The following is a 23990-nucleotide window of genomic DNA, read 5'->3' as shown; positions in this document are numbered from 1 at the left end:
GACGGCCCTGGGCCTCTCCTTGACTCCATCACCTTCACGGAGCCGGTCCACGGACTCCCTGTTTGACCCGGCCCCTCCCCAGCGGTCACGGTACAAGGCTGACCATGGCCCTCCCCTACTCAGCAGGGGTCAAGGCCAGGGAGCTCTGGGTCTCTAGGTCCTTCTCTGGGATCAACGACTAATTCCTGTGCTGGGCAGCTTGTGGCACAGAGCACCAGGCCGGGAGTCTGACGCTTACCAGCCGTGAGACCCTAGCAAGCCATCTCCCCCCCACGGTGTGTCTCCTTTCCTCATCTGTATAATGGACACAGGGAGAGCCCCCCTCAGGGGGCTGGGAACATCAAGTGGGGGTCGCCGTGCCTGGCACACGGAAGCCGCCGTTCCCTGTTATTACACGCTGGCCACCCCCTCTCCTCTCCCTCTGGGAGCCCCTTGCTTCCTGACGGACTGAGCGCAGGTGCCCCTGGCACGGGAGGCCTCGGCCAGCCCACGGACTGCTCATGCCTTCCCTGCCAAGGCTGCTCTGGGCCGGACGCTATGCAGTGGGTATGAGTGTGTATGTGTGCGAGTGTGAATGTGAGTGAGCGTGTGTGCGTGTGAGCATGTGTGTGTGAGTGTGAGTCTGTGTGTGTCTCTGTGAGTGTGAGTGTGTATGTGAGTGTGAGTCTGTGTGAGTGTGATTGTGTGTGTGAGCGTGTGTGAGTGTGAGTCTGTGTGAGTGTAAATGTGTATGTGAGTGTGAGTCTGTGTGAGTGTGAGTATGAGTGTGTGTGTGTGTGTGTGTGCGAGTGTGTGTGTGCATGTGCTCCTGCAGAGCAGGGCCTGCTCCATTTCTGTCCCTATACCCCCAGCACTACACCTGGCATATAGTGGGCACTTGATAAAAGCTCAGAGCAGCTTGTCTGACTGGCCAATCTAACCCGGCCCCACTCTCTCTTGAGCGCCGCAGGGCCTGCAGGCCGGCAGCCCCCACAGCCCCTGGCGAGCCCCAGGGAGGACGATCCGAAGGCAGCCCCCTGAAAGAGGAGCCCTGAACCTCCATTTTCATCAGCAATTGTTCTTCACCCCTTCACTTGTTAGGCACCATGGCCGGGCTTGCCCATTTGGCGGAAGGAGAGTGATCTGCTTGGGAGAGAGACTCCCCTCGGGGCGCGAGCGTCCTGCGGGCAGAGGCGGGCAGAGGCGGGCAGAGGCAGTCCGAGGTGGGCCATGAGCTGCCGAGCCCACGCCTCCAAGCCAGCGCCCTCTGCCCCGGGGAAGCCGGTCTCCCCTCTGGGACTTCTCTGCAGCCAGGACTGGCGCCCACCAAGCCCAAGCCCACGTACCAGTCTTGACTGTTAATGGCGTCTCCATATCCCGGCGTGTCGACCACCGTCAGCCGGAGTTTCACTCCTCGCTCCTCGATCTCCACCGTGGATGCTTCGATCTCAACCGTTCTCTCAATTTTTTCTGAAATGAAAACAGGTCAAGTCTCGCTTCCTGGCCAAGACAAAGGGGCTGGCTAAGAGCCCCTCCCCGCAGGCCCAGGCAGAGCCCCAGGGGTGGGCCCCGGCCCCAGAGCCTCAGCAGCCGGCGCTTCGAGGGAGTGCGGGCCAAAAGCTGCCAGGCAACAAGGGGGCCCCTGAAGTGAGTCCGGGCCCCCAGGCCGGCTGAGCTGGAAGAGCCTCCGGGGGCCGACGGCACCTGGGGACTGACCCCGACAGCCCCACTGATCCCCGCAGGGACAAGGTTTCTTAAAGGGTGCAGAGTGCTCCGTGAGCACTGGATCCTCGCCAATCTGTAAACAGATGGGGAAACTGAGGCCCAGAGAGGGGAAGATCAGTGCTTGGTCATCCAGCACGGTCTGAGTCAGGATTTGAATTCAGGTCTTACAGCCTCCAAGGCCCCCCCTCTACCACACACCCTGGTGACCCGGGTGTACTGGCTGCTCAGTGGGGACGGGAGTATGACAAGAGGCGGCGAAGCAGGGGACCGAGGGCGAGGGTCGGCCAGTGCTCCAGGAGCAGGGGCCGCGCTGCTCAGCCGCTGCAGGAAGCCCACCCAGACACGCCCCCTTTGTAGGCCCCACCCAGCCTTTCCCAGCAGACCACCAGGGGAAGGGGGGGGTCTTGCCAGCTCCTCAAGAGCAGAGGACATGGGGGACCAGGGAGCACAGCAGGACCTGAGTTCCAAGTCCAGCCTCAGACACTTAGTGGATTGTAAAAAAAAAAAAAAAAAAGGCCGAAGGTGTGTCCTCTGGGCTACATCCTGAGGGAAGGGCTTCCTGGGGTTCTGCGCACTCCCAAGGGGCTCCCCCGACGGTGCCCACTGGGCTCTGCCAGGAGCCTCTGCCCGCAGTGGGGCCGTCCCCCAGAGCTCGCGCGCGCACACACACACACACACACACACTCACACTCAACACTCACACACACACTCACACTCACACGCACACACACACACTCACACTCACGCACACACACCAGACACACACGCAGGCACACGTGGGGACCGGGGCTGACTAGCGGCCAGCTCAGCGGGCCCCCGGGAAGGGCTCAGCCCCGCCCCACCCCACCCTCCCCTCGTGCCCCCCACGTACCTGCAGCGCCAGGAATGTAGCGTTCCGGGTACAGATCCGTCAAGAACAGGCTGTTGATCAAGGTGGATTTTCCCAAGCCGGATTCACCTGGAAGTAAAAGCAGCACTTCAGGGCACTGCTCCGGCCAGAGTGACCCCCGTGTGCCCCCCCAGCCCTGCCCCAGGGAAACAACAGAGGGCCTTCCCGGCACCGAGGGAGGAGATCAAAGCGCCCACCCCCAGGCCCACTGGCCCCTGCTGCGCCCTCCAAAGCTCGGGGAGGGGCTCCTGGGCCGGGGGAGGGGAGTCCCCCTGTTCCAGCACAGGCAGAGGCCCCATCTCTCACGTGCGCCCTCCCCGCCGGCTTTGAAGTCTGCCCTGCCCCGCTCTGCCCAGCAGGAAATCAAACCCCAGCTTTGATTGCTTTTTATAAACCACCTCGCACAAACTGGCCACAGACTTCCTCCGATTCAGGACAAGGTACAAACAGATCCCAGACCCCCGGAGCCGGGAGGGACCTCAGAGGGGGGGCTCCATGGGCCAGGCCTGAGCGGGAACTCCCTCTGTACCTTCCCCACCTGGGAGCCCCCAGGGACACGGAGCTCTCTGCCCGGACATGGAGCTCATTGACACGGGGCTCACTGCCGGGACACGGGGCTCACTGCCCGGACACGGAGCTCACTGCCCGGACACGGAGCTCACTGCCCGGACATGGGACTCACTGCCCGGACACGGAGCTCACTGCCCAGACACGGGGCTCACTGCCCGGACACGGAGCTCACTGCCCGGACATGGGACTCACTGCCCGGACATGGAGCTCACTGCCCAGACACGGGGCTCTCTGCCCGGCCCACTCTGCCCTGGGTCCTGCTGTCTGCTCTCCTCCCTGCCTGAGCCCCCCGAGGTGCCCTCACCCACCAGAAGGTGGTTCACTTTCTCTAGGGAACAGGGCGGGCACTGGTTCCCCGGGCCCGGGGCTGAGCTCACCCCCCAATTTGGCCCAAAGTATGTCTGGAATCCGCCTCTGGAGCCTGTGTGGGGCAGAGGAAGCACGTCTGTTGCTCCTGGAGCCGCCCCCACTTCCCCACACCCCAGAAGCGAGACCGCCCCGGGACCCCCAGCCTGTTTGTCAGAACTGGGAATGGGCCATTTTTGCCCATCTCTCCAAAGCAAGGCCTCCCAGACAAAAGAACTAGCAGCTGCTCCCCCGGGGGGCTCCGTGTCCAGACTCTTCCGCCTGGAAGGCCTCAGGCCGGCTCAGGCTCCCCCCCCCCCCCCAAGAGGCTTCTCCACGTGCCCCCACGTCCACAGGACGCAGCTGGCATATAGGCCCGGGCCTGGCTCTCCGGGGACGTCCAGGCCTCCCGCCTGTCCCCTCTCTCTGCTCCAGCACCTCCTCTGCAAGACCTGCTCTGTCACCACAGGCTTCCTCCTCTGCCATGTCCCCTCCCGGCCCTGACATTTGAGACCTTCCTCAAGTAACCGCACACCAGCCCTCCCTCCCCCAGTCTCTTCCCCATCTTCAGGCTCCCAGTCAAGCTATTCCCCCCTTCTCTCTGTTCCCAGCCCATCTCTCTACCTCTGCTCTCTCACACCTGGAATAAAGGCCCCCTCCCCAACTGCCTCCTCCAGGCAAGGTTCCCCTCGATGGCGCCTCCCCCATGCAGCCCGCCCTCTCCCTTCTGAGATTTCCCACAGCCCCTTTTCCCGGACCCCTCTGAGAGACCCACCTCACAGCAGACAGATACATGCCTTCCCTGTCAGTCAGGATGGCCCTCGGAGAACCAGCCACAACCTCTCCATGTGAAGCGTCCCCAGAGCCTCTCCACGTGGCACCAGTCACCCCCAACCCACCACATGCAGGAAGGGAGACGCTCGGTGGAGACGAAAGTCAGACGAGCCCCCGGATCTGCATATTTGCTGTGATCTCTCACCTCCCGCTGTTTGCACTGCCTGGCAACCAGACCAAGATCGCCCTGACCCCCAGGATGAGGTCACTCTGGCCCCCAGGCTGAGGTCACCCTGGCCCCCAGACCAAGATCGCCCTGACTCCCAGGCCAAGGTCACCCTGGCCCCCAGACCAAGATCGCCCTGACCCCCAGGCTGAGGTCACTCTGGCCCCCAGGCCGAGGTCACTCTGGCCCCCAGGCCAAGGTCTCCCTGGCCCCCAGACCGAGGCCGCCCTCACCTCCCCCACTCAGGGTCTGTGCCGTCCCCCAAGCCACCATCACACTCCTTCCCTGAGGCCCCTAGAATTCTGGGTGTGCACATGCTCTCCCCCATCCTGAGGGCAGCCACTGCCTCCCCCCCCATCCTTTCTCCTTAGCAAAGGCCTAACACATGACTAAGGCTTTTCGACACTTGTTTCTGGACCAGTAAGAGGCCCCAGGCTAAGTGTCATTTGAGCAAAGGCGTGGTCTGGAAGGCCAGACCTCGAGGAAACAGGCCCCAGCTCAGCAGTGTCAGGAAAGTCCCCCTGACACTATCAAGTCTCCCGTTAAGTTTCGTTCTAATTAGGACAGAACCCAAGTGAGCACTTTCACTCTCACTTAAAGCCGAAGGCCCCTGGAGTCACAATAAAGAAGGCTGCTCACCAACCACCATGAGGGTGAATTCAAACCCCTTCTTGACAGACTTCCTGTGCACCTGGTTGGGCAGATTAGCAAATCCCACGTAGCCCGCCGTCTCCGAAGGAAGCTGGAAAAGAAGGTTCTAAATTAATTAGGAGGACACGATGCGCCGGCACACGGAGGTCAGGGATGAGGGGGACTGTCACAATGGTCCTCGTGCCATGTGAGTGGGCACCCCCCCCCCGCCAAGCCCGGGCCCCTCGGAGGGGGCGGGGTGTAAGCTCCGGCCCAGGGGCCTCACCTGTCTGCTCACCTTGTGCCCACCCTCCCCTGCCAGCCTTTCCAAGGCTCTGCCCTCCCCCAGTCACCTCAGTGCCCACCCCCAGCTCTCCCTGCTCCATTTGCCAACCACGACTCATCCCACCACTACATGGCCTGGAGAGCCACTGGAGAAACAGAATCTGGGGGCATGTGGACGCCAGCCACAGAATTCTCAAATTCATACAGTGTAGTAGGACATCATGAAAAAGCTTTGAGGGAGCCAGCAAGTGCAGGCACCACATCCCAGAGAAGGGAGGGCTGGCCGTGGCAGGGAGCGACAGCCGCCTCCCGCCCTTCTCGGCCCAGAACGTCCCCCGGAGGCACAATGGGAGGGCAGAGGGAGGCTGGCAAGACCCAGGAAGGAGAGCGCTAGGACATGGATGGCTGGATGTGAAGGAGCCAGAACAGTGAGCGGGTAAGGGGATCCTGCCAACCTCCTCCCAGGAGATAAATGCATGGTGCCCCGATCTAAACCCTCCGCAGCACTTGCGGGGTCCACCTGCAAAAAGTGAAGGTGTAAGATCTGGGGTTACAAGAATCTCTCATGAGAGACAGCCAGGAGGGCGGAGCCAGGAAGGCAGGAACCCTCAGGGACTGGGCTGCTGCCCCAGCTGGAAGGTGAACCTCTCGGGGCCACAGCCTCCAGATCCTGAGCAAATGAAGGCAATTTGAGGAGAGAAGATGTGACCGAAGCCGCCCTTTGTCCACAAGAACGAGGAACCAAGTGGAGGAGAGCGGGCTTTAAAAGGATCACAGATCTGCTGAGGTTCAAGTGATTAAACTGCATATAAAAAGGGCCAGCTTCATGAAGCCAGGTCGTCTCTAACGACTGATAAGCCGCAGTCCGCTGGTCCGAGTCCCAACGGGTAGACACACAAAGGTAAGCGGCCGTAAGCTGAATGGTGATTCACATTTCTCCCTTGGATCAAGGTCACCTTAATCAATTCTCTGAGGGAGGCAAGGCAATGAGAAGCTTCATGTCACAGAGGAGGAGACTCTGAGAAAGGGTCAAAGGCCTGCTCCCAGTCACTTGCCCCCTGAGCATCAGGGCCAGAATGTGAAGCCCCGTCTTCCTGCACTGCCTCCTCCAATTCAGACTGAAGAGGTCCTGCACCCCCCTGTGGAATACCCGCAGAAACAATAGGGACAGGAAGCTTCCAGCCTGAGAGCACAGAGCTGGATGCTTTATTAGTGAAAATAGCAAATAGAGGTGTGAGGCTATCAATATACACAGATAATCAATTCATTAAAAACCGCCAGGCTTCCTTCATTCTCTTGGAGAAACGTCTACAAGAAATGTTTTCCCTAATCTTCCCCATCTTCCAGTCTACACCAACTCTACTTGCTAAAGAAAAAAAGAAACTCCATCACTCTAATAGCCTGGAGACTTAACATACATCATAAAGTTCTATGTTTTGTCATCAGAATCACCGTGACCTCACAGAATTAGTGAGGTTAGTGGTGAATTTCTCTAGACAAGCCCTTTCCTTGCAGTGACAGAATGCCCTTTCCAAGCATTCACCTACAAAACAAAAATACTTTACCTTTTTATCGCCCGACTGGGACATGTTGAGTCACTTCTGAGCTTTGGGTTCTGGAAGAGAAAAATCATGAGTCACCTCCAAAGCCAAATTGTTGCTTCCCACCCATTCCACCCAAGGACCTCAAGCATGGAGGAGGATGGAGAATCCATCCGGAATAAAAGACGGACCTTTCTTCTCGGTATCATCTACCGTATCACCCAGGAGAATTGCTCCCACTCCGCCTCCCCCCCCCCCCAATAATGAAGGGGGTGGAGGAAGAAAAGCGAGATTCAACTACTCGGAGTTATTTCCTAGAACCCTGGAACATCTGCTTTCCCAAGCAGCTGCCATCAGTGAACGGCAGAGGGTCCTCCCCTTTCCACAAATCCAAATCACAACTGGATGCTACATGTTAAAGGATCAGGGAAAGGGCCTTCTCTGCCACCTGCCCCTCCCAAAAAAACCCAAAAGCTACAAAAAACAGGGACAGGAAATGAAAAAGGAAGAACATCTGTAAGCCGGACTCTTTTTCTGACAATTCAGCTACTGGCCAGCAAAGGGAGGAAATGCTTTCTTAGGACACCTGTGCCTGTATCCTAAGAGGCCTTCCTGCTCCTTTGTCCAGAGCCTCTCTATTCTCAATCAGCCACAATGTAAACAATCCATACAACTGAGCATCCCAGAAGCAGCAGCGTGAAGACAGCATCCCTAGAGCGAACGGGATGTAGCCACTGCAGGGACAGCTCCACATCTGTGCTGGCGGGCAGGACTGGGGACCAGGCTGACAATTTCATGACTCTGGAGAACTCCCTCTCCCAACGTAGGGCACAACTTTGCGCCTTCAGGCCCTAAGGATTCCTAGGGGTCACACGTGGCCTGATTTTTAAAATGCAATGTTAGTTTTCTTGCATTTATTTGGTGAAATATTTCCCAGCAATGTTTTAATCTGGTTCCGGAGTCACTCGGGAGCGTTACTGGCTGCCTGTAGCCATGGGTCACAAATGGTACGTGTCTGAAGCAGGGGCCAGGCTTCTGTCCGGTAAGCCATCCTGCTGCTCACGCTGGCAGAAGATCACCGACCGCGAGCCGGGAGACCTGGGAAGCCCCACAGCCCAAGTCCCTCCTTTCACAGATGTGCTCGTGAACTGTTCAGGGCAGATTTGGAGCACGCACCAGAAACAGACTTTGAACGGACATCCTAGGACTCCAAAGCCCTGGTTAAGTCCTTTCCAGCTCCTCAGCCACAGCCCTGCCCTTGTGGAGAGAGAAGACTAGCAGGAGGCTCACCTTGACAGTTGTGCATTTCTGTCCCACCCTCTTGTCCACCCTCAGCCTGGCTACAGCCTTGAACCCTGGCAATCAGCCTTCCTCTCTAGGTGCTAAGGACTCCCTCTCCTATCTCTCCTGTGCCCCTTTGCTGGGTCTCCCCTTGGGCTCCGCCCTGGGCCCCCTCCTCTTCTCCCTTCAGACTCCCGCACTAATGCTGTTTCCTGACAGACCCACTGGAGTCTGGATGCTGAGCAAGGCAAATGTCTGACATGATGGCGCAGGGATAGCCTCTATCTGATGGGTTCCCGCCTTAGGGAGGGAAGGACAGAACCTGGAACTCAAAACTTTTCAGATAAACCTGAGAGTCAGATGCCTCATGGGGATCTCATCGGCGCCCGTGGCTGATGATTCTCAGGTCTCCGGGCCCCAGGCTCACATCTCCAAGTGGATTCCTGAAGGAATCTTAAGGTCCAAAAGCCTCATCTTTCCCCCAAAGCTCCTCATCCAAGTCTCCCTGTTACTGTCAAGGCTTCCTCCATCCCCCCGCTTGCCCACCCTCAGCTCCTCACTCACCCCTGCTCCAAGAAGGTCTGGTTTTTGCCATTCTTTGAGCCTCCAGAGGCTGGCATAGTGCCCGGCACATAGAAACACCAGCTAACAGACTGGTTTACATTTCATTTACCAAATAAGCAGCAACAACATTTATTATTAACACAAGCTAGTGTTTAAGAGCAGCCTAAGGTCTGTTTGCACTTTCTAGCCATTACCCCTAAGACACCCGCACTATTATGTCCCCATTTTATAGATGAGGAAACAGAGAGAGTTTAAGGACCTTGTGGCTAGTAAAGATCTGAGGCTGCATTTGAACTCAGGTCTGCCTGAGCCCCATTGTGCCCCATTGTAGCTCCCCAGAATAGAGACTCAATTAGAAAACAGGGACGCTGCAGAGACAGAAATGGAAAAGGAAGCCGATACGTGCGCAGAGCCCGGGACCTCGGCCTCCTTCCCCCGCGCTGCCCAACTGCTGAAATCAGCAAAGCCCACTAAGGAAAAGCGGCGACAACCAGGAGCTCCCTGTGGACACCTCAAACTCCCAAGCTCAGTCCTCAAGCACATCAATGGCTTAAAGACATGGGAGGGTGGGTGGCCAAGCCTGGGCCCCCCTCCACCTGGGAGCCCAGCAGGAGCTGCTCCCTACTGTCCTCAACAACAGCTCCGTGGCACACGGGCGCACTCTTTGCCCACCGTGTCCAACGCTAGAAATGGCGCCAGGCCGCGGTCAGAGGGCAGCACCCTCCACTGCTACTGGACAGGAACACCAACAGACCAAGGGAAGACCAAAAGGGCACAGCCAGTGATGCCACTGGGCTTGGGAGCAAAGCTGGATGGAGGACGCTCCAGCAAAAGCAAGGACTGAAGGCCTAGTTCCCGTCAGTGACCGTGACGGACCCCAGACCAGGGGAAAGACCTCCCGTCACTTCTCTGGAAGCTGCCGAGACCCCAAAGGGCCACTCGGGAGAGGGCAAGCCACGTCCCACGCCAGGTTTGTTACAAATCGGAGGGACAGTACATTTGGGGCAGAACCTATGGGCTTCGCCTCAGAACTTCAGCTCCTGCAGCTGTTCTCTCCAGCTGATGAACCCCTCTGACAGAAGCTATTAGGTCTTGGCCTTCTACTGAGCTGAAATCCTGAAACTTTCCTCGACTGAGCAGAATAAATATGGTCCCTCTTGTGATTGACGTTGAAGCCGACCCTTGCTAGAGGGGGATCCTTCCCCCCACCACAGTCTGTGTGGATTTGGGAGAACCTTGGAGACCTCCCCCCAGCTCCAGCCCCACTCTGTCCACACCCAACACAAATTTCCTCCACAATGTCCCCAACAACTGGCCCCACTTAAGGGAGAGTAGACTGTAAAAAGGAAGGGGAAGCACGACCTCCGACCCCCGCGTGGCCTTTCGCCTCCCTCCAATTTGTATGGTGAGTATGTGCCCCTGGCTCATCTGCCAACTGGAAGTTCGCTCCTTCTTCCCCACCCCCCCCCGGGTGCCAAGCACCAGGCCTAGCACGCAGTAAGTGCTTTTAAATTATTCATTACATGCTTGACGGCCTTTCCAAGTTTCAGGCCTGCGCCTCCTCAAGGAGCCCTCCAGCCTCCTGTGGCTTTCTTGCTCGTGCAGCCAGAGAAAGGGCAAATAAGGGGGAAGGGGAAAGGAAGCAGGAGTGAGGAGAGAAGAGAGGCTCTGCACGGCCTAATACTCAGAGCCCCGGGCAGGCACATTAGTTGGATCCACCAGGACTGAACGGGAGGCAGAGTCTTCCTGGTCCGAACCAGGCTCTCCAGGAAAGGATGCGAGACTACCCGCTGGGTACAACCCAGGGAGGGAACCTGGAGCACAGGGAGGGAACTAGCGATTCCTCGGGGCGAGGAGGAGGCAAGGGAAGGAGCCTGGCAGACAAGCATGGGGCAATCGCCTCCATCCTCTGCTCTTCCCAACTCAGGATGTCAGCGGGGAGACTGCACATGATCAAAAGGTAAGAGCCTGGAGATGGCCAAGAACTGAGTCTAGGGGAGCGCTCCTAAGCAAGTCACCAGCTGGCCGGCCCCGGAAGTTCACAAAGCCAAGGCAACCGAGGGTGACAAGCCGCCCGCCCGTCCAATAAGCAAAGTGGGAAAATCACTGGATATAGAGATCATATGACTGGGGTAAGGCTGGGGAGGGAGAAGGGGGCCTCATTCCTATTCCCGGTCCCTGTGAGTTAGACTTCCTGAACTAAGGGATGACACAGCCTCCCACCTGGTCTCATCCAATGAGGATCCTAGCTTCCTGCAATTAATCAAGCTTCCTGGGCTCGGGCAAAGCTCGGTGAATCACTCGATTGTGGGTACACGAAGACCTCTCATGACAAATATCCTGGGATGGAGTCCTCGTTTTCAAAGGCTAACGGTCATTCCCTGGGGTATTGAGCATCGGGAAAGAGTTGGCTTCCCGAGCCAGCAGAGCTGGACTCCTCCCTTCTCTCTAGGTCTCGCTTTCCTCAGCTGAAAGTGGGAGGCAGCTGGACTAAGACCTCTCTAGCGTTCTTGCTTCAAAATAAATCTATCTGGGAAGGACGTGCCATTGCAGGTGACCTGGGAAGTGGCCTGAACTCACAAGAGACATACAGACACACAGGTAGCATTTGTAAAGTACCTATTACGTGCCAGAAAGTGTGCTAAATGCTAGGGTAGAAATGCCCTAATATAGTTTTGTCCTCACCCAGGCTCTCAAGAAGACAATAGAGAAAGGAGAGCTGGCACACGGGCACAATCTTTGCCCAGCATGCCCAACACTAGAAATGGCACCAGGCTGCGATCAGGAGGGCCAAGCAGAGATGTTCCATGCTGGAAGGGGGCCGAGGAGAGAGGTTCCATGTTGGGGTAAGGCTGCCAGGAGCACGGAGCAGAGTTGAGCTGGGAGGGCAGGAAGCCTGACCCATCAGCAGCCCAGCCCAGCCCAAGGCAGACAGTGATCACCAACTGGCACTTGTTTGGACCTTTCTTAGCCTTTATGCTGAGCTAACATGGACAATTCCCACCTAACAGCAGCCTGGGTTTGTGTCTTACTTTCTATTACACTCCGAGGGCAAGGGCTGAGTGTGTCTCAGTATGCCCTTTAAGGCTCAGCTGCTTCCTTTCTACCTTTGGACCCCCAGAACCTCGAAGAGATCACACAATCAATAAGGAAAAACCGCTCGTTGGCTTGGAGGAGCCGAGATTCAATTGGCTGGGCATTTATCAGGTGCCAAAAAAGCATATGCTGTAAGATCTTCGGATAAATGGCGATCAGTCCCCGCAGAATTTCTGGAGGCAAAAGGAATAAGGAATCACTTATTGGTGAGATAAGTAAGGACTCATGTTCAGTTCTGAGGACCCCAGAAAACACACGCAGTGACTGAAAATTTGAAACAGAAAAAGGGTTAGGCAGGAAGACAAAAAAGCCAAAGGAAATCTACGTGCATCTGTGTCGAAAGGAGGGATTCGCCTTCTCCAGATTCCAGGTGTCGAGAGGGCACAGGAGCCAAAACGGCCCCCACATGGCAGCTTTACACACAGCTACCCATCTTTGTTTTCCTACATATTCAGTTTCACAAAGTACCGGATAGGAAAAGCTCCAGGAATGGTATTTCTAAGGAATTACCTCACATTTCAGGTGGTAAAGTTATTTGGCTCCTGGCCCGGTTTCTCATTAGGCATTGTCACACCCTTCCCGATATGAAACAATCACGAAGAAATTCACCTCATTCGGTGACCCAGTTGGCTGAACCACCCGTGCGACCTTCCCGGACCAGAAACCTCCCCCTGGGCTCTATTATCAGTCCCCCTGCAAAGCCGGACTAAAAGCGAGAGCCGGCTGGTGGCAATGACAGCCAATCCCACTGTGCCCGAAGCCCGCGCCCTTGTCGTGGGGCGCCACTGCGTTCAGCGCCCTCAATCCAATGGAAAACAAAACAGCATCTGTTTTCCAGAGAGAAGAGAGGCAGTGGGATAAATAAAAATGTCGCAGGACTTATCAGGTGGGAACTTTTTGTGAAGGGGAAGGATGATTTCATTTGTGAAGAAAACACCTGGGATGAAAACGCTTTCCCCCTGTGCAGATCCAGAGCTCTTAGTCTTAGAAAGCTGTTCAGGACCATAATGAGCTGCCACCTCAGCAGTCACAGTACTCAGACTTTGGGATCCCATTTAGAAAGCCAGCTCCCATCCCCTAAGCTCCACCGCGTCACTGATAAACAGAAGAAAAAGCAGATCTCCCTCGAATGGTATTCATGACTTATTAACCCCCCAGTGTATATGGAACACTCTATTGGAAAGTCACCACCGTTCGATAATGCACAACTCCTGCCTTCCTGAAGCTTACCATCTAACAGACACTGGTGCTCGAATATGAAACGTGCAGACACACCGGGGTCAGTGCATTAGGGGCGACGTGTGAGGGCAGTTGGGAAAGGCTCTGACCGCGGGAAGGACGGTGAGCAGGGGGACACACTCACGGGATCAGCTCCCACTGCTGAAAACCTCACCTGGAGACAAGGCTATCCCCAAATGTGCCCAGACACACCTGACACATGGTGAGGGGAACCAAAGAACGGGGGCCTTCAGCAGCACTGGGCGCTCTCTGCCTGCTTCTTGCATCCCCACATCTCCCAGGCCCTCTGACCCTTGGGAGGGTCTGTTCCCGAGTCCATGTGGCCACCTGCCAATGGGCCTCATGGGGGGAGGAGCTCTTCCACACTGGCCGAGCGGCTCTGTAGCTGATCACCTGGAGCGGCCAGGTCCGGCTTGGTAGAACCAGTGGGGCTGGCACTCCACTGGCCTAGCCTCCAGGGTCACTCCCACAACAAGGGGCGCTTCCAAGTAGGGCACAGGCAAGAATTCATTTACAATTCCACATTTCAGAGCCAAAAGGGGTTTTTTACGAGTGTTTTCCCTGCACTCCACATGCCATCAGGATGACATGGAGGGTTTTCTCTTCAGCTGCTACCACACGTGCTAAACTGCCACGGCCCCTCCCCTCAAGGGAATCTTATCTTAACTCATCATCTGATTGGCCTCTGGAGAAGAAAACCCAACGCTAATTACAGCTCCCACTTACGCAAACACAAAGGCTGCAGCTTGTCATCGTATCACCCACTATTCTGAACTAGCCCATCCAATAAATCAGGGAGGAAGGAACATGGGTCATTTCCTTCAGGATACAAGAAGTAAACTTCTCAGGGCCAGTGTGGGATTTTCCTAATGTCATCTACCACAAATCAAAACCAATTATGGAAAATGTCCGAGGATGGCCCCAACAGAAAGTATTTCAAGGGAGGAAAGAATGGGGGAGGGAAGGAGAAGACATTTTTGAAAATCACTCCAAAAACTATGCCCCAAACTGTGCAGCCCCTTGACCCAGCAATATCTCTGCCAGGCCTGTATCCCAAAGAGATCATAAAAAATTGGGAAAGCAACGGAAATTGGGGAACGGCTCAACATGTATGAACATAATAAAATACTATTACTCTATAAGAAATGATGAGCAGGCGGACTTCAGAAAAACCTGGGAAGATTTACATGAACTGATGCAAAGTGAAGTGAACAGAACCAAGAAAACACTGTATGGAGGAGCAGCAACATCCTATGGCCGATCACCTTTGATAGACTTGCTCTTCTCAGCACTCGAAGAATCTAAGACAATTCTAAAAGACTCAGGATGAAAAATGCTGAGCACATCTGGAGAAAGAATTATGGAGCATTGATGCAGATCAAAGCGGATTATTTCCACTTTTGTTGTTTTTTTCTTCCTCGTGGTTTCCCCTTTTTTCTTATTCTTTTACAACATGACGTGGAAATTTTTAAAAAGGAAATAAAGAGAGAGAGAAAGGAAGGCTGGATGGAAGGATGGAAGAAAGAAAGGAAGGGAGGAAAGGAGGGAAGAAAGGAGGGAGGGGGATAAGGTAATAGTTCCAAAAACTGACTCTGTCTGTCAATTCTGAGAGGTCAAGAGGCCTTAAAGTAATTAGGATAACAATGCTATAGAGTTTAGAATTCCGAAAAGACAATGTTCACATCAAGCCAGTGAAGAGACATATATTATCAGGTCCATCCAACAGGAAAGAAAACTAAGATCTAGGAAATGAAAGAAATTTGTTCAAGTTCATACCGCTAAATGAGATACATGCAAAGGCCGTTCCACAGCTGACTAAGCAAAAGTATCAGGCGCAGCAAACTAAAGCAAGACCAAGTGGAGAAACATCCTTCACTGCAGAAGTGAGGGCTTATGGGTTTGGAATAGTGCGTGTGCCGTGCCCATAAGTTGGTTGGTTTTTGCCAATTCCTTCCCTAGAGGAGCAGGTGGGAAGAATAACCATCACAAGACAAGAGCCACCTAAAGCAACCTTGGGGGTGAGCAAGCCCACTCCAGGGTTAGTTGACCAATGTTCCTAAAGCATCACTTTGATATGGAACCCTGGGCAGGTCCAGGAGAGGAACTCAAGAGATTCAAACAAAAGGAAAACTCAAGCCCAGAAAAGCTTATGGGCCAATTAGACCCATAAAACAGGCACTCAGATAACAAACACAGATCAAGTGTGAGATGACTAAAAGACACCGAAGTGTTTGGAAGAACGAGAAATTCTGCCTGTCTGCCGATACTCTCTTAGCCACAAACCACCTCATTTATACCTGCCAAGAACCCCAACGTCCCCTTCCAGAGGCCATTCTTCCTTCCCCCAGCTGGGTCAGCAGCAGGGACTGTGACCTGCACCCTGGGTGTGAGCCGATCACAGCGGAGGGCTGCCACGTTAAGAAGGAAGAATAAGGAGGCTGCCGATCTGGCATGGATCTGGCATCCCGTGCCTAGCTCCCCTTCTCGCACGTGGCCAACGTTTAATATTACAGTCACTGAACACTGACTCCCATTTGTTATATGACCCTTTACATGTTCTGTGGAGATACCATATTCAGAAAGATGCTTTAGGCAGAGTTCTTTGACGTTCCTGGTAATTGCGATGCCGATGGATCCCAAGCTCATCATTCTTTACAAAAAGGGGATGTGACAAGATAATAACGCCGGGGGCTAAGTATGCATTTCTTAGAACAACAGTAACCTGCGTTTGGGCTCAACTGATTCTCTTTCAGAAGAAAGAAAACGTTCTTTCCCAAACTGGTTTGTCCGGTTGCATCTTCTATTTGTTCCCCTTTCAATGAGACCAAACCAGGTGGATTTCCAAAGCACTTGACACTTGGCGATGCCCTTTTTAAGCTGTACCCAAAGGCTCCAGGGAATCTGTGTTCACTGATTTGGGTTCTTCCAACAAAGCCTGTCCTGGGGGACGTGTCTATGCCCTTCCCCCACCCTGTTCAGTAGCAAGGGTCCGCCCACATGCTGAAGGCCTCCTTCCATGTCTCCAGGACAGGCTGGAACACGATGGCCACCCCTCCTTAATTCTAGAGCCTTTTCCTCATCATCCCCTCCCATCTTCTTTTTCCAGCCACATGATTTCTCAGTGTTAGAAATATGCGTCTTTGCTGATTTCCCAGGCTGCTGCTGCTTAGGGCTTATCCACAAATGGCTCGGGGTTTATTTTGTACACCGCCTGTATTTAGAGTCTGGATATATGCTTATTCCCCATCCCCACCCCACCCGACCCAAGGACAAAAGCTTGCAGAAGGCTGCCATTATCTCACTATGACTTGGTGACCCCGGAGCCTCAGCCAGGGCCTGGCACATAACAGACATTTATCACTGCCCGCAGACAGAGAAAGACAAAGCCCTCAGTGGCACACAGGGGAACAAAGGAAGAAAGAGGCTCGCCCATAGTTACAGAACAGCTGGTGCTGTGGGGGAGTCAGGGCCTACCTGTGGGGCCTGCAGTTCTGGGAGGGGGGAGGGGAGGTGGCAAACCAAACCACCCGGAGATGCTTTCCTCGGTACCCAAGATTCACGTCCTTTCTAAAACACCCTCCTGCCCCTCGTCGCCCTGACTGAACGAATGACAGAACGACGGAGGCATTTATTCAGCATCTTTCCGAGCAGACAAACAGAAAAGCCAGACCGGCCTTCGAGGAGCCCACAGGCTGCCGGGGGAGACAACACATCGAGATTTCGGCGGCAGGTCAAAGGACGGGCCCGGGGCCCTCATGGCAGGCCTCTCTGGAGCAGCAATTCCACTGGTCAAAGTCCCACCAGCTCCTGATGCCGACCCATCCGACTGCGCCAAGGACTAGCGTGTAAAACATGGGCCTAGACCCAGTGGCCCCGAGGTCAAAAGCAGCCTCAGACACTTCCTAGCCGGGTACCCTGAGCCAGCTACTTCCTCTGTCTGCCTCAACTGCCTCATGTGTAAAATGGGCGCAGCACTAATCACGGGATCTCCCGGGCTGTCGTGAGAAGGCAAGCCTGTCTGTTAGGCATTTAGCCTGGTGCCCAGCATACAGGAGGGGCTTAATCATATGGACGTCTGTGTGGGGCGGCTCTTCCCACCCCTGCCCTTCTCTGGATCTCCAGCAGCAGTGGCAGGGGGGCCTCCCAGGGTGAAGGCCGAGGGCAGTGAACTCCAGGAGGGCAGACAGTCAGGGTAGGGGACTGAGGGAGGTTGGCTTGTCTGGCCCATGTGCTTCTGCTGTACGTCCGGTACAGTGAAGGGATGCCAACTTGCAGGGAACCAGTTTTGTGGCAATTGAAGGCAGCTCCATGACACTCACTGTTTATTAGCCTGTTCCTGCTGGGGTCCAATCCTGGCCAAGTTCCCGCCACTCCAGGATCCCAAAGGTGTGCTCCTATCTCTAGGGGGCCATGGAAATTAAGGCCAAGTCAGAAACTGCACGGGGAAGGAAGGGTCATGCAGTGACATCTAAATGATGCCTTTGTGCCTTGAAAGGACCAGAGCCGCAGGCTCCACCTGACCACCGGCCTTGGACTGAAAAATCTCCAGGAAAGAATTCCCCACTTCCCCCAGCAACCCCCTCTCCTCGTGGCCACCTCCTCTGGCCAGGGAGTTTTTCCTCAAAGGGAGCCCAGATCTGCCTCTGTGGAACTTCTGCCTCTCCCTCCTAATTCTGTCCTCAGGCACTAAGATGACCAAGTCGAAGCCCTCCTGCCCAGGATGACGGCCTTAGAAGAACATGAAGCCGCATCTGTCCCCACAAAAATCTCTTCTCCAGGAGAAACAGCCCCAGGTTCTTCACCTGATGCTCCTAGGACGTGAACCTGAGGCTATTATGGGCCAGAACTTGAAACAAGGTGCTAAGTCAGTGGGATTGATAGAGACAAGAGTTATCTAACTTAGCATGGTTCAGTAGGATTGATTTAATCCTCCAAGGAGATGTGATGGGCCAGAACTTGAAACAAGCTACTAAGTGGAAGTGAGGAGATAATGGTCAAATCTAGTTTAGCATCGATTTAATCCTACAAGAAGTAATGGTTTCCTAGTGATATAATGATTGGTGTAAGCTCAGTGTGGGGCATATAAGGGAGAAGCTTCAGCCAGGATTCAGACTGGGAGATTCAGAAGCCAGAGAAGGCAGGCGGGAGCTCAAGCTCTCAGAACCAAGGAGAGAGAGGGCTCTCAGAAAGCTAACAGGGCCCCAGGAAAGGAGCCAAGACTTGGAAAGAGACAATAAAGGATTTGGACCTTAATCCCTGGCTGCGTTTGGGGTGATTACTGAACTGAAAGGAAGGCTGCCCTCAGAAGCCCCCCAAGAAACCTGCTCCCCTAGAAGATTACAATTTAGAGAGAATATTACATGAGGCCTTTTACCATCTTGGATGCTCTCAGGATTTGTGATGCTCCAGGCCAGCTCAAACCCTAGTGCTCTCCCCCAGCCCAGACTGCCCTGTGGCGCCCTTTCTACCACTTCATTTAATTGGCACTGCCATCCCTCAGGCTCCCAGGTCAACAATCTCAGCTCTGTCCTTTCCTCCTCACTCACTCACCTCCAACGTCCCATCAGCCAAACTCAGGAGGCACAGGAGACTCCAAATTCCCCACAAGAAGAGGCTGAGGCTTCCTTTCTTTAGTATCCCAGCACTGGGCTGAAACTCAGCCCAAAGTACATTCATTCATTCATTAATCAAGATTTATTAAGGACTTTCTATGCCACTACAAAGCACTAGGATACAAAAGCCACAGTCCCTGCCCTCAAGAAGCTTACAATTTAAAGGGGGAGACAGCAAGCAAACAAATCTATACAAAGCAAACCCACAAAATGCCCGAGTCCATGCTCCCACACCCTCTCCACCTCCTGCTTCCTCCCGTGTCTTTGGCCTCTAAGCTCTCCAAGGCCTCCCCCACATAGGCCCCCCAAGTGATTCTCCTAAAGCCAAGTCTGGTCCTGTCGCTCAGACACACAAAGTCTCCCCATCATTCCGGGACCTAACCTCTTCCATTCAGCATTTGAAGGTCTTCACCCTTTGGCCTCCACTCTCTTTCCCAGACCCATTACACGATACTCCCCAACACAACTGACTGCCCAGTTAAACAAGCCTCCCCGTCCATGACTCTTCCCCTCTAACTCTTAGAATCTCTAGCTTCAACCTTTCTAGAAAGCAATTTGAAACTGTGTGCAAAGAAGACTTTGGCACTGTGCATGACCTTTGACCCATCAACACCACTTCTAGGTCTGTATCCCAAAGAGAACCCAAAAAAGTTAAAGGACCTACTTGTACAAAAACGTTTACAACAGCTCTTTTTGTGGTAACAAAGAACTGGAAATCGAGGGGAGGCCCATCGACTGGGGAACAGTGAACAAGCCGGGGCGTAATGCTGTGATGGAAGGACTTGCATGATGAACTGAAGTGAGCAGAACCAGGAGAGTGTCACACACTGTATTGGTCCAGGAGAATGTCATATACTATATGGGCCCAGCGGTGTTATACTCTGTATCATCCTGGGACAATATTATACACTGTATCAGCACAGAAGGGTGTTATACACTGTATCGGCCCAGGAGTGTTATACTCTGTATCATCCCGGGACACTGTTATATACTGTATCGGCACAGAAGAGTGTTTTAAACAATGTATCGCCCCAGGACAACGTTACACACTATCAGCCCAGGAGAATTTTATACACTGTATCATTAGCCTGACAATGTTCACACTGTATCAGCACAGAAGACTGTTTTATACACTGCATCAGCCCAGGAGAATGTTATACACGGTATCATCGGCCCAGGAGAATATTATATATCGGCATCATCGACAAGTGATCGACCATGAATGAGTTAAGTCTGCAACGCAATGAAGATTGCAAAGAACTCCTGGTGAAACATGGCCATCCACCTCCCTAGGAAGAATTGAGAAAATCTCAATGCAGATTGAAATGTGCTATTTTCCATTTTTCATGGGTTTTTTTTGTTTGTTTGTTTGTTTGCATTTTCTTTCACAATCTGTTTGGCGTGATTGCACACCTATAATCGACATCGGATGGCTCACCCCCTCAGGGAGGTGGAGGGAGAGAGGACGAAGGAGGGAGAGAATTTGGAACTCACAAATTTAAAACCAAATGTTAAAACCTTTGTCATGCAACTGCAAAAAAAAGTTTTAATTTTTTAATTAGGGATTTTAAAAAAATAACATTTCTTCAGAGAAGGGACTATTTCCCTTTTTGTCTCTGTGCTGCCCTCAGTGACTTGCTTGTAAAATGCCTGATTAATAAATTCATATTTCTCTGGCCTGGATGAACCATACCCTGGGCTACTGAAATGGAGCCGATGTGATGGCAAGCCACTACCACGCACTGAAAAGACCCTGGAGGAGAAGAGGCAGGACCTCTAGCCTGGGGGTCAGATGCCCCAATTTTGAAAAAAGGGAAAACACCGAGCCAGTGATTCTCCGGGGAAATCCTCGAGAGGATGGTGAGAGATGACGGGCCGCCGGGTACACAGAGAGGAGACGGCCACCAAGAAGCCGCCCAGCCTGGGCAAAAAGCTTCTCTTCCTTTTCTTTCTGAGAGGGATGTAACGGGTGGAGAAGGATGCTGTGGTCCCGTCTTTTGTTTTCTTTGCCCCAGAGGACAGAACAAGAAGGGCTCGACGAGATGTACAGCTACTGATGAGAGCCATGGAGAAGTCAGATGAACCAGCCTGGGGTTCATGCTGGCACCTCCCTATGCCCATCCATGCCGGGTCCCCATCCACACCAGACACCACATGTCCAGGTGCTAAAGAAAGGATTCTGACCCAGGAAGGACCTGCCCTATGGGCCTGGAAGCTCTTTCCTCCCCCAGGCTCTGTAGGGAAAAGGAGCCAAGGGATATAGCCCACGTGATCCTGAGCAAGTCACTTCACCCTGCCTGCCTCAGTTTCCTCATCTGTAAAATGAGCCAACCCCTCTAGCATCTCTGCCCAGAAAACACCAAATGGGGCCACAGACGTGACTGAACGACAAGAATCTGAGAAGGGGGGAAGGGCGCACTTGGAAATGGAGGTGCTGATGTAAACGGAGAGGCTGGAAACAAAATTGTTTTTAAAGAGAAATCGGATTTGGTCAGCGGCAGAATGGGGACGTGGGTGTGTCCAGGCCACATCTTGATAAGGGAAGATTGAGACAACAGCTGACTGGCACAAAGGGCGCCCGGGGGAGGAAGGTAAGGCTTCCTCGGCGCTTCCACCACGCCCGGCTGTGCCGAGCCCCTGCGGGCCTGGGCTTTCCGTGGGCACTGCTCGCACTGCTCCCCAAACACTTATTAGGCACTGGCTGTGTGCAGAGCGGCGGGCCGGCGGCTTTGGGGGAGATCTCAGCAGAGGCAGGAGTTGAGGACAGAATTTGGAGGGGGGGGGGACTGGACACAGGCCTGGGGAGACCCAAGCTTGTTTGTAGCCAGAGGGGAAACGCTGGAATGACATTATTGGCCCAGGCAGAGGAGGGTTAAGGGCACTACGGCACAGTGGCCACAGCCCAAGAGCTTTAGAAATGGAAGGAGCTGGGGGGTGCAGTGAATAGAGAGTACCAGCCCTGAAGTCAGGAGAACCCGAGTTCAAATTTGACCTCAGACACTTAACACCTCCTAGCTGTGTGACCCTGGGCAAGTCATTGAACCCAAGGAAGGAAGGAAGGAAGGAAGGAAGGAAGGAGGGAGGGAGGGAGGGAGGGAGGAAGGAAGGAAGGAAGGAAGGAAGGAAGGAAGGAAGGAAGGAAGGAAGGAAGGAAGGAGAGAGGGCGGGAGGGAAGGATAGAAAGGACCACAGAGACCCCAGTCAAACCCTCTCATTTTACCATATTTTATTTTTTTCAGCAACTTAATCACTTTATTAACGAGGCCAAGAACAAGACGGTTCAAAAAGAACAGTCATCTGGCCAGTTCTTTTTACCCAAAGACAAACACTCTATGGAAGGTTTCTTGGGACAACCAGACTTCAAATCTCACCTTTGCCATCCCTGCCTGCATGACCCTGGGGTCACTGATGCCCCTCAGTTTCCCCCTAACTAAAGTGAGGAGCCACCAGACAGCTGAGCCTGCCACCCCTGATCACTCTTTCTCTAAGACAGAGGGAAACCGAGCCCAGGAGAAGCACCGAGGGGGGCGGCTCCCCTCAGACGGCCAGGGCCTGCCCCGCTCTGGGGCTGAGGTTTGCTCATGGGACCCTCAGGGGCCAAGGAGAGGGGGAGGGGCCCCCTCCCCCCGCCCCTTCCCAGGGGATGCTCCTGATGCCAGGACTCCGTGAGTCAGTGGCTCCCCAGGGTGACAGGCACGGGCGGCTCCCAGCTGCGCTTCCCGAGTCTCCTTTTCCACCCACGAGGGCAGCGAGTGGGGCAAGGGGTCCAAGGATGTGGGAGAAAGGACCCCCGGCCCCTGCCCACTCCAGACGTTACCAAAAGGGGGGCGGAGCAGGGAGGAAGGAGGGGGGAGGTGGGCACCCAGCTGGGCACGGGAGCCCGCAGCCGGAGGCAGCCTGTGAGGCGCGCGTCTGGGACAAGGAGAGGACGGGCGGCCTCGTCCCGGCCCCGCTCCGAGCCGCCCGCTCGCCGCGCCCGTTCCCCCGGAGCCGCCCGCCGCGCCTTTGCCCGGGCCGTGCCCCCCTCCCCGCCCTCGTGCGTCCTCGCGCTCACCTGGCGCTCGGAGCCCCGCCCCGCCGGGACCCGGGAGCGGAGGGGCGGGGAGCTCCCGGGGTGCAGCGAGCGCCCGGACCCCCGTCCCACAGGCGGCAGCCCCCCCCCCCCCCCCCCCCCCCCCCCCCCCCCCCCCCCCCCCCCCGCCCCCCCCCCCCCCCCCCCCCCCCCCCCCCCCCCCCCCCCCCTCCCCCCCCCCCCCCCCCCCCCCCCCCCCGGACGGCGGCGCCCGCCCGGGCCTCGCCACGCCGCCCTCGCCGGCCCTCCTGAGCTCACCTCAGTCCTCCGCTGCGCTGCGGCTCCTCAGGGGGCGGCGGCTCCGGAGTCCGCGCCTCCCTCCGCCCGCCCGCTCCTCCAACTTCCCACAGAGCACCGCGCGCACCCGGGCCGGCTTCCCCGGACCGGCCCTCGCAGCGCGCACGCGCACGCTCCCCACAGCGATCGGGCACGCGCCGGCCTAGCGCCGGCTCCGGCCCCGGCTCCGGCCCCTGCGGCGCCCGGGCGCCAGAACCTGTCACGTGCCGCCCGGCCTCGCCCCGCCTCGGCGGAGCGCACGGCTGTCCCGGGGTGGTTCCGCCCTAGGGCCCCGCCAACCCTCGCCCCCCCCATTCCCCTCGTCCCGCTCAGCGCCTCCCGTGCCCCTCCCTCGCCCCTCGCATGCCCGGAGCCCCCACCCCGCCCTTGCATCCTGCTCCCAGAAGTCACCCCCAGAGCCTGGAGCTGGGGGGAGGGGACAGGCCGCTAGCCCAGCCCCTCACCCAACGGCTGGGGAAACTGAGGCTAGGAGCGGGGTGAGGGTGTTTTACCCACAGCCGCGGGGAGAGGGGGGTGAGGAAGTGCCCAAAGTGATGGGAAACGGAGCCACAAGGGTGCAAACCCCTGACCCGAAATGGTCTGCACCGTCCCCCATCTCGCTGGCCCTCCGCAGCCTCTTAGCCCCTCCACTGGAGCAGGTATCCACCCCTCACGCCCAGGGCCTGCACTGAGTCAGCAGGAGATGGGAAGCCCAGGGCCAGGTGGTCACCTCCAGGTCTGGAGCCTCAGCCCCTTTGTCTCTGAGGCCAGAGATGCGGAGACATGCAGGAGAGAACCGGGATGAGGTCGGGGACTCCGGGGAAGGCCCAGAGGCTCCGGGGGGATGGTCTGTGTAAGGACAGCCAGCTCTAGGCAGTTGGCCAGT

At 55.6% G+C, this 23990-nt stretch overlaps 1 protein-coding gene across 3 annotated transcripts in view; it reads right to left on the bottom strand.

The window, feature by feature from the left end:
• The window catches only part of LOC100921588 (septin-2), a 100207-nt gene extending 76990 nt beyond the window's left edge, over positions 1 to 23217 (bottom strand). The window contains exons 1-5 of one of the 3 annotated variants that reach the window (XM_031948986.1): positions 23087 to 23217; positions 6989 to 7038; positions 5148 to 5250; positions 2576 to 2662; positions 1326 to 1449 (exon numbers count right to left, since the gene is read on the bottom strand). In XM_031948986.1, coding sequence (XP_031804846.1) covers positions 1326 to 1449; positions 2576 to 2662; positions 5148 to 5250; positions 6989 to 7012 — 338 coding nt within the window. In that variant the 5' untranslated portion in view covers positions 7013 to 7038; positions 23087 to 23217. Of the gene's footprint in view, positions 1 to 1325; positions 1450 to 2575; positions 2663 to 5147; positions 5251 to 5491; positions 5634 to 6988; positions 7039 to 23086 lie in introns of those variants that run through there. The other 2 variants (XM_031948984.1, XM_031948985.1) reach the window with 2 other exon arrangements.
• Positions 23218 to 23990: the final 773 nt, after the last annotated feature.

Source organism: Sarcophilus harrisii, chromosome 1 (assembly GCF_902635505.1).
Source record: "Sarcophilus harrisii chromosome 1, mSarHar1.11, whole genome shotgun sequence".
Taxonomy (NCBI): domain Eukaryota; kingdom Metazoa; phylum Chordata; class Mammalia; order Dasyuromorphia; family Dasyuridae; genus Sarcophilus; species Sarcophilus harrisii.
The sequence above is the reverse complement of the archived record's forward strand: the minus strand, read 5'-3'. Positions and strand labels throughout refer to the sequence as shown.